This window comes from Oncorhynchus mykiss, chromosome 19, assembly GCF_057628025.1.
Source record: "Oncorhynchus mykiss isolate SJ-2025 chromosome 19, ASM5762802v1, whole genome shotgun sequence".
NCBI classification, from domain to species: Eukaryota; Metazoa; Chordata; class Actinopteri; order Salmoniformes; family Salmonidae; genus Oncorhynchus; species Oncorhynchus mykiss.
In genome coordinates, this window is record NC_143040.1 from 51,156,442 (window position 1) to 51,166,987 (window position 10,546).

The following is a 10,546-nucleotide window of genomic DNA, read 5'->3' on the forward strand; positions in this document are numbered from 1 at the left end:
GACTGTAGGTATGGGGTCTTCAATACGGAGTATGCGCACCTGGTGTCTAATCTCACCGTCACTTGTGCACGCTTAAAATATCACATTCAAAAGTTGTAACCCTCAGTGAGACTGTTGTGTCTCTCAGAATGTCACTGCACTTATCAACAAGACCTGATTATTAGTGCATTGTTTAGGTGTTTAGGTCTTCCTTAGATCTCGATGATTAAACACATTAGGAAGGCAAATAAATCACATCCTTCATATAGAGGAACACATATGGATAGTTAGTGGCTAATTTATTTGAATGATAGGTCTACAAATGCAATGGGTGTTTTGCACAAGCACGTGACATAGCAAGATTGAATCCTGTATTTTAAACCTAATCCAGAAATGAGAATTGCACCAAAAATGAAAGCAATTGTCTAAGGGTGGTGTTGGACCATCTGACTGAAAAAGAAAAGGGGACCGTTGGATGAAGAAGCTTTAGATGGTGGTGATGGTTGTGATTTTGTCTTCTTAGTATTATTAATTAGTATTGTTATTATTATTCTCATTGGGTCTATTATTTGTATTGTTCTCATCAGTTATCACCATGTTGTGCATGTGCGTAAAGTTGTGCGCAAAGTTTCCCTGCTTAAAGTTGCTCCTCATCTGAATATGTCAACCCTACTGTACTACACTGTCTGACCAGCCAGCCAGCTACAGCCCAGCCCAGCCCAGCCACAGCCCAACCACAGCCCAGCCACAGCCCAGCCCAGCCTGGTCTGACAGTTATTTAGCAGCCTATTTGACCTCTAAAATAATATTTGTTGAGTATGAGCATTCATAGATAGTATACATGTTGTTATTTAACTTATGTTAACCCTAATTACAAAGGGGTTTTATTGCATTTTATGAGTTAGTTGATTTTTGTTGTATTTCCATCCTAGGTCTAGATAAAGGTGCATTTTTGTTTTATTCACAAAAGCTCTGACGAAGGCCGTGAGGCCGATACGTCAGTTTATTAAATATCAGTGATACTATCAAGAGCAGTGTGCGGTTTCCTTTTCCCTTCTTCTTGTTCAATTCTTGCCATGCACCTGCAAATTAGATTGCTCAGATGTGCGAGTGCCTTTTGGATGTTGTTATATTTCCATTAGAATCTCTCATGAATAGTTTATGTGCTGTGAATCAATCAAATGTATTTATAAAGCCATTTTTACATCAGCAGTTGTCACAAAGTGATTATACAGAAACACAGGCTAAAACCCCAAAGAGCAAACAGTGACGAAACCTAGAGCGGAACCAGGCTCTGTGCGCTAGGGCCCAATCCGAATCCTTAGTTCCCGCGCCTAAAATTAATTCCACACTTTACACACATGTCCAAATTACGTGCGCTTATATTTGGGATTTCCCCTTATGAACACTGATCATTTATGGTCAAACCAAATGCTTATAGCAGATCGAAAGTTGTCCGTTGTTATAAAAATCTTCCTGCAAGTGACCTTCAATTTCAAACATGGAAACACATTGTACAGTCTGGAGGGCAGAGGCCAGTTGTTGTTGACACTGCACGAGGAGACGCAATCTCTTTAACATGCATGCCACAGACAACTGCATATATTGTTTACATTTGAATTATTATTGTTTCATTGTTTGTTACATATACGTTTTTTGTTGTTGTTATTTTTTATGTATATATATTTATTTTTACAATTACTAGGCTTCTTGCACTCAACTAGACCTTTAGGTTGATACAACTGAACTTTCACTTACATCTAAACTAACCATCTATTTTAGCTGATAATAATGATGATTTACATTACACACACGAACACACAAACACGCGCGCGAGCACACACGCACACACGGTTCAGTCACCACTTTTTCTGAACTAAGGGATAAAATGGAATAAAAAGAATGAAATCCAAATCTTTAGCCCTCTTTTTAATGGTTCAATTATTTCTAACCCGGTTTTTAATTAGTGTGTTTCCTTTACTGAGGACTCGAATGAAAGAGAGATTATTGGCAATGTCAAGGATGCTAATTGAATGTTCGACTTCTAACAATTACTGCATAGGCATGGAGTAATTAAAGATTCGATTGCCTGTCTGACTTTGCCTCAGTCAACTCACAATAACGTTAAATGCTCAGAGTCGGACTTTCAGAAATACCCCGGAGCCGACGGTAAAACCCTTTCCCCGCCCACTTTCTTTGCCTTCGCCAGATTTAGTTTTGTAGAAGTTCTCCATTGAGCTCCAGAGGACTCCGGGGTGCCAATTGTTCTCAAACAGTGCACCCCCTTAATCAGATTATATAAAAAAAAAAGTTTTACTATCACGGCAAGCTTGAAACTTTGTGCAATGACGAGTCGTAGTGGAACTTTCCAGAGAGCTGCGTTTCAATATATTTGATAAACTTAACTAATCAGACATCTTTTGTTGCCTTTTAATTGATTTCGGAAAACGTTTGCAGAATATGGGCAGTTTCAGTTTAGCAATCTGCAATTCTTAAAATACATCCATATTATTACTAAGTGGCATGAATCGTTGCTATAACCTCATTATTTTTGTAGAGATCGAGTCAATCCACGAGTTGAACAAAAACTCAGTCAAAGTGTGTTTATAACGAACTGGTACGGTAGGCCAGCTTTTGGAATGCAGGGTTGGGCAGAAGCATGCGGCGGTCTTTGAATGACTGTGCCCTAAAGAAACCCCGCTAGTAAAATATTGGGATTAGTTTCTCTTTGAGGCCAGGATTAACACTACTTTCCCAAGAAGCACATTCCTGTCGCTGAGACTATCTGAAATGAGGGACCGGAAACTAAGAAAAAGCTAAATATAAAAAATGTGCTATACCCTGGCTGTTGCAGAAATACATAGGCCCTAAACTCTTATTTTGTATAGCAAAAATAAACGACGCAGGGCTGTTCACTGTCATCGTAGCCTATTTGTGTTGGTTATAACGTGGAAGAGTCAAATCCATGTTTTGTGTCTGTGGGTTTGACAAAGAAAAGAGCAACAACTATATTGTATGACTTGAAATAGGCCTACTCTGGTATTATTTATCCAATGTATGACTGAAACTTCAGCAAAATGTTTTATTTATTAAAACAATGGTCAATGTAGACAGTAGGCTGCGTGTTTACCGTTTGAGGCTGATTGGAGGACATTGAACGGCCAAGTGTGGCTAATGATTGCTCACTAAGATAGTAATTACAGACCTAATTAACACACCTCAATTAAATTCGTTCATTAATTTCGTTTAGAAAATATTGTAATCTGTGTTAAAATAATATCATGGCATAGGACTCCTGCAATATATCTTGGCTACCAAGATTTTGCTTGACTTTTTGCTTGAAAGGTTGAAGTCAAGTCAGTATTTTGTAATAAACATATCCAACGTGCATTCTCTGTCAATTCATCCAATAAATGGTATTATGGCTCTTCCTATGAATATTTATTTGTTCAATTCAAGGCGAGGGAACATACATATAAAGCTACTTCCACAGCGTTTCATCCATATCTGATGTCCACGGATGACGTTGTAAAATACATAAATATGTATCAACACACACACACACATACACACAGTCAATAGTGAATCCATATTTAGCTCATTGATAAATGAGGGGGTCTGATCTCAGGACCTTTATTTATGTCTGTTCAGCGGTGGGGTCACACCATTTTTGGAGCCATGTTAGGGATCCACAATCAACGTGAGTGATCAATGGATAGGGACGCGCTAGGCTAAGTCCAGAGAGGTCTCAGCAATCGAATTTCTTTTCCAGTAACCCCTCAGATGTTCTACCATGTGTTTGGACAGTCAGGTTGTCTCTTGCAATAATCATTATTTAACCATTATCCATTATTTTCTTGTTGTTCAAAAAGTTACAAATCTATTAAAATCACAGCAGAGAGTCATCGCTAATGCGAGGGAGCTCACAAATTGCATACAATACAACAGATCACAGTTTCGAAGGCTAGCACAGATTTAAAAAACAAACACATATGTACCATTTATATAAGACACACACTGATTGTCTCTTAGAAACTACATTTTGATTCCTTATAAACACTTTTTCTTAAATAAAATCCGTGTTGCCTCGGGCCTCGGGGGAGCGCAGTCCACACCACATTCCTGGTCAAAGTGTTCCTCCGCCAATAGGTCGGCAAGTTGTAAGAGGCTTAAATGAAGCCTGTCCATCCCAAGCACTTAACCAAAAGATTGGCTCCTCTAGCAATGTTGTTCTTGAATAAGGATTTGTTCGTGGCTGTGATGTACCATAAATTACTACGAGTCGACTTCAAGTTTTCCTTCAATTAACCAACAGGTGCTGTACTGTAAGCATAGAGGTACACACTGACAGACAGATGAGATGGCTTCAACCTGTGAGGTTTATGAAAAGAAAATATCTTTACCAGTGCTAAAATAAATTATAACTTCTCCTCTGCTGGACGGGACAAACTTCATGCCATCAACATGGGCCGCTACCGAAATTCCCTCCCCCCTCTCTTTCTCTCTCGAAGTTCCTTACCGGCGACACGAATAATCAGTCTTTACGGATATATCTTATTGAAGGATGGCAGGGCTAGATGTTTGATTTATCATCATTATCTTCGTTTGAATAGTTTACATAGCCATATTGTTCTTTTCACAGGACTTGGAATTTCCACGATGAAGTCTGGTCTTTATAATCCAAGCAATCGGCATTGAAGTTCAGCTTCCAGGATGCCGCTTGGTCTTTATAATCCAAGCAGTCCGCCGTGGAGTTGAAGCCTAGCCCCGAGGCTCCGTAGCCCTGAGTGGAGAGGGATGCAGGGGACTGGTTCAGATGGCTTGTGACGGCGTTGGTGCTCATAGGACTGACTGTCGTCCCTGGGCCAGACAACTGGTGGTGCATGGGTGTAAGGTAAGAACCGCAGTCCATTCCGCCGAAGTATGACGTTGATCCGGCATAGCCTTGGCTGTATCCCGAGGCCTGTGTGTAGGTCATTGGGTAGGATCTTTGCATGCAGGAGGAGGATGTAGAAAGAGGGTCAGCCAGTGGAGAGATGGAAGCTGGACTCCAAATAGATACCGGTGCGGTGCTGGTTGATATGGAAGGGACTGAAGTAGTACTTGAGGGCGGTGTGAACTGGCCACTCGCCCCGCTCTCAGAGCTCGCTTCTCTGGCTGGAGAACTCTTCTTTTTGGCTGGTCGCACTTTGTTCTGCCCCCCGTTCTGCTGCTGCTGTTGTTGCTGGCGGCACTTTGCCCTTCGGTTCTTAAACCAAACCTAAAATAAACACAAAACAGCAAACACAATTAATCACCCAAACAGTAAGGAAAGGTTCACACGTAAAAGCAAAATGTGACGCAAATAGGCTTTTACGTGTGAACCAGATCATTTTGAAAAGGTGTGTTGTGTTGATGATAGACTTCGGAGATGTGTTATTATACTGAAGTTGAAATGCACTGCTTGACACAGTAAACGTAGTCTGAGTAGTAGTCTATTTTGTTTTTCAAAGCTTTTGTTTATGACTGCCATGCCAATTACTGTTATGGCCATCTGTCTCCTCTCGTTTGAGTTTCCACAAACAGCGGATATTTATTATTCAGTGATATGGAGTATTTGTGCCTGTGTCAACACTCACCTGTACACGAGACTCTGGCAGATTGATTTTCAGTGCTACCTCCTCCCGCATGAATATATCAGGATATCGAGTTTTGCCGAACAGTGCCTCTAAAACGTCAAGTTGTGCGCGTGTGAAAGTCGTCCTTTCTCGTCTCTGCTTGCGGGGCGTCGCTGTTGAAAATAAACATATGCACATAACTAAAAATGTTAATTCTACCCACATAAGATTATCAGAATACAAAGTAGGGATATTGTGACACAACTGTGAATGTATTCACTTTTAAGTGTAACTTATAACAACATTGTTTAACATGTATTTGCTATTCAGGGCTAAGTCGAATTCAGGACCAATTACATTTTACAAACATTTAGTGAAATAAGAATTTTCAAGTCAGTACAAAAGAATGCAACATTTAGTTGATGTCTTGCCTCATTTCAGCATTATGATAATGCTTATTAACATTAATCCCTTGGTGTTAAAAAGTAACCAGAGGCATTATATCCATGATGGCTTTACGTGATTTGACACTAATTGGAAAATCTAATCAAATGAAGAGTTGACATAAATGATTAAAGCATCCATGCACACGCGTAAAAAGTGCTGGAACTTACCTGGGTAGCCCACGGATGGATGCAGAAGGTCCATTCCGGAGGTCGTTAAGCTCAGTCCGTTGACTGTGTAAGGTGGTTGTTTGAGATACGACATCATGCTAATGTTGGACTGGGGGGTAAAGTTGGAGAAAATGTTGAAAATTGGGTATGGCCCGTAGATGTCCTTGGTTGTTTATTGGTTTTTTTTCTCGAGGTCTCGAGTTTGCCGCTGGATGCCTATTCCAAAAATCATAAAAAGAGAAGAAATTGAGCAAAGTAAGTTGCATCCAGTTTGAATAGCATTTGATGGACTCAGCGCTGTGATTAGTTGGCAATAAACCCTATCCAACCGCAGTGTGCTTTTAAAACAGTCCCAGAGCCCCAGCTGTCCTCTTCAAGAAAGCGTGGCTCATCTTGACAAACGTTCCTCCCTCCCCCCCTCCCCCTCCACCCCCCAGGCCAAAAAAGCAACATCCTTAATTGCAACAAGTACTCTCAAAGAACAAAACACAGTCGCTCAAATGCACACACATTGGGACGCAGCAAGGATCATCATTTACATAGAGCCCAGCTAATTGTCTCAAATATAAGAGAATTGATTGGGGGCCATTTGCCGAGACAAAGACACTGTAGGCCCGATAAATGAGACTGATAACAAAAACCTTTGGCGTAAAGTAGCTAACAATGCAGTCAATTTATCGGCCCATTTTGTACTGTAGCCATTTCACTAGGCCAAGCTTTTCACCATGCCTCTTGGTTTTGTCCGCACCAGTAATCGCTGTAAACGTGAACAGGATGCCATTCAAATGTGAAAAAAGAAGGCGACTTCAGCTAACAATTTAAAACTAGTACGGGACTCGACTGTGCCCAATACGTTCTTCTCAATTTCCATCCTAATTAATTGCTTGCTGTAATTAGATTTACAAGGTTGAATAACGTTCAGAAGGCAATCGAAATGTTTTAATAACGAGGCCCACGCTTAGGGGGCTTGAGTTAACCAAACAGGCAACCAACCCTATTAGCAGTTATAGGCTAACTCCCTCCCCCTATCTCCTACTGTCAAAACGCCTCTTGACTAATTTAAGGTGTTTAAAACCCATTAAAAAACACTCAGCCTTGGGCTGTAGGAAACATCAGCCCTGCCAATCAAACTGCTATAAAGTAACCTATTTAGACAATGTAGATGATTCATGAAGGGCCTGGAGTATATAGGCCTAATTCCTTTTAATTGGCCTAAATAATGTCATTTATTGGTAAATACATGCTTCATTAATGATTTATTGACATTGGTTATGAATCAATCAAAAATAATATTACTCGCGGAAATATTTAGTTGTTGAACTGACTAATGACACAGCATAGGACTAACTTGAATATATTTGATTGTAGGTTATGCACTCTCTTATTTCAGGTAGCATATAGAGCATTATCCAGAGAGACTTACAGTAGTGAGTGCATTCATTTTCATACTTTTTTCGTTCTGGTCCCCCGCAGAAATTGAATCCACTTACTCAATTACTTTAAATATGTCTGATTTAAAGAGAGGTTAACAACATATTTCCAGGAGTATCTTCATAAAGATGTAAGATTTCTATACTATTGGAATATTTCAACCTGGAGAACTGGTTTAAATAACGTTTATGGTACCCCCCCCCCCCCCCCCCCACCCCCCCAGTGTCTCTTGATTATTCGACCCAACGGTTTTTTTTCCTCCACTCAATCTGTCACACTTAAAACAGACTTCGTCTACCAGTTGCACACCCGCTCAATAATAATTACCCTGTCCAATAATTAATTATGATAAATGTTTATGTTGATGAATTAACGAGATAATCCGGGTGGCACGCGCAGCCTAATTACAGGACGCTATCCTCAACTCTGCATTCAGTCATAATAATAATAATTTTGCAGGCTGAAGAAAATAAGACAGGTTCTCCTCTTTCATTTAATATCCATATGCCATGCAGAATCATAATAAAACACTTCATAGGCCGTTTTTCGTTGTAGTTAGACATATGGATAGCCTAATGGAAACAAATCAATATACAGGACTATGCTAAATAGCCTATAGGCTACATTTTTAAAGAAACATCAGGTCTATAACTTGACTAACACATTTCCAAATAGTGTTTTTTTAGGCTACTCAATCGATATTAAAGTGTTAGAAAATATTCCGTTTTAGAATGGGAATTTGATGATTTTATATGTAAGACTTTTTTTTACGGACAAACACACCTGTCCCTCTAACAAATAAAACGATTTTTTTGAAGCAAATGTGGGCCATTTGTTTTTTAAACTGTAGGTCAAGCGTAATTTGCATAAACCAAAGAAAACAACTCATACGCTAATAAAAAGAGCTAAATGTTTGAGATGTTAGTTAGGCTATATTTCAGAGAATTGCCAGGACCCTCCCGCGTGCCCTGTCACGACTGGCCGTTCCATATAGGACGGTAGGGGAGGGAGGTGCTGTACAGGCGGAAAGAGGGTTCACTACACGCCTCCTCAATTATCGCCCTTTGTCTGCATGTATTTTCACACCAACTGAGAACATTCACTGGAATGCATTCAGATTGAAGAAAGTAATCGAAAGAGTCGAAAATACATTAGCTATTCAAATTTCTCCAAGACAATATTTCTGTTGAAGACAAAATTACGGCTGAAATTATTAGCCTTATTTGGATTTAATTAAATGTAGCTACAAACTAGCGCTGAGTTTTAAAATGACAGAATTCATTGTCACATTTAGGACAAAAAATGTGTCATAAAACTGTTTTCCAGTGTCCTACAGTAGGCTTCAGGCTAAAATGGAAGATCCATACACAATACACACCGGAGTGTTCAATGGTCTAATGAGTTTTTTTAATCATTCGATTAACATGTGCCAGGACGTTTCTCGCTTTCTCCAGGTTATGCAAGGTGTTAATTGACCATAAATTGTTGTCCAAACACAATGACCTAATAGGGCCTAATACACTATTTAATGAATGTATTGTTATATTGTTAATGTCATTTTATTGATATATATTTCTGCTGTGGGATGTTGTCTGTATAGCGTATAGGCTAATAGGTAGCCAATACATCCTTTCGTTGTACAACAATTACGACTCCTATACGTATAATGGTAGGCTATAATAATAGTCTAATAATAATACAAATAATAATAATAATAAATGGCAACTTACTCTCGATTGTGGGCCGGAGTAGAATGTTCTTTGTCCAGTTCTTTTCTTGAATAAAATAGCTCTCTCGAAATCCTGTAACGTAAACAATCAAAAGTAACTGTCGCTTTGGATATATTCGAATAAAAATACCAACAAAACTTTCATCTTCAACACTTGCACCAATGTATGGGATAGTGAAAAAGCGTTTATGACGGTAAAATACATGCGGTTGTGATTTGTTAGTCTGTTCTGGGGAAGTTGCTGGAGTTGGATTTGTAGAGAGGGCTGGCCAATGAGAACGTCTGGAGGACTCGAAGCTGGAGTCTGTCTCTCTCTCTCGCGGGGAGATTTGCTGAGAAGCAAATGTCGCCAGCTACGCTTTGACGCAAACTCCTCAGCCAATGGCAGCGAAGGGGCGACTGAGCACATTTTCATCCCTGAACTGAGGGTAAATTAATCATAAAACCTCAAACTCACAGGGCTGCAAATCTTAGCAAATGGATAGGAGCAATTGTGTCCCTGCATCAAGACTCATTTGAGTGGTTAATGGATGGAGCACATTTAATCATCACAATTGACATGATCACATTTTATGTCTATTTAGCACACTGAAGTTAGAACTATATTTATATAAACTGTTCCCAATTATGGTAAATATGAAACTACCCCACGGTTAATAAATGGTTCTAACCAGTGGGAAAGGTAAAATCAGTAACCACAGTATTTTAATCTTACGAATAATGACTTATAACAAGAGCTAAAAACAACATGGAGCATTCCCCACGAATCCATGACAATTCTGGGGCCGGTGACAAAACCGTCCGGGAGAAAAGCAGGAGCTTCAAGTGGAGGCTAAAACACGGTCCTCTCACATTCCATTGCGTAGAAAGGGGGGATTTAGGGAGACTTATTTCCTTAAAACTGTCCTCCCATCCACATAGCGCCCAGTCTGCTCTGATCAAGTTGATATAGCAAAATTCAGCCAGGGTATAGGGAATACTATACGAGGCGGACTAACCGAAGATTTGACCCTTATATATTATTTACCAGATATAATACTAATTCCTGGTGGTGTATTTTTTTAAATAAGTTAATATCTTTAAATATCAGCCATGTTAAGACATGCTGTTGTGGCTGGAACACATCGACAGAGAAAATACCATCCCTGCAGGAGTTTGGTGGCATCCGACTTATTTCAGTGGATGCATTTTTACTG

General features: G+C 39.7%; 1 protein-coding gene across 2 annotated transcripts; it reads right to left on the minus strand.

Annotated features, from left to right (window-relative positions):
• Window positions 1-3,403: 3,403 nt before the first annotated feature.
• On the minus strand, window positions 3,404-9,751 carry LOC110497889 (homeobox protein OTX2). Of its 2 annotated transcripts, XM_090211321.1 has the most exons (5): window positions 9,554-9,751; window positions 9,352-9,423; window positions 6,191-6,406; window positions 5,598-5,749; window positions 3,404-5,239 (listed from the first exon to the last, which is right to left on the minus strand). In XM_090211321.1, the coding sequence occupies exons 3-5, from the start codon at window positions 6,285-6,287 to the stop codon at window positions 4,616-4,618; spliced, it is 873 nt and encodes a 290-aa protein (XP_090067447.1). In that variant the 5' UTR covers window positions 6,288-6,406; window positions 9,352-9,423; window positions 9,554-9,751; the 3' UTR covers window positions 3,404-4,615. The 2 variants fall into 2 exon arrangements, with proteins under 2 accessions (XP_090067447.1, XP_036810739.1); XM_036954844.2 differs by having other exon boundaries at window positions 9,352-9,751.
• Between the last annotated feature and the right edge of the window lie 795 nt (window positions 9,752-10,546).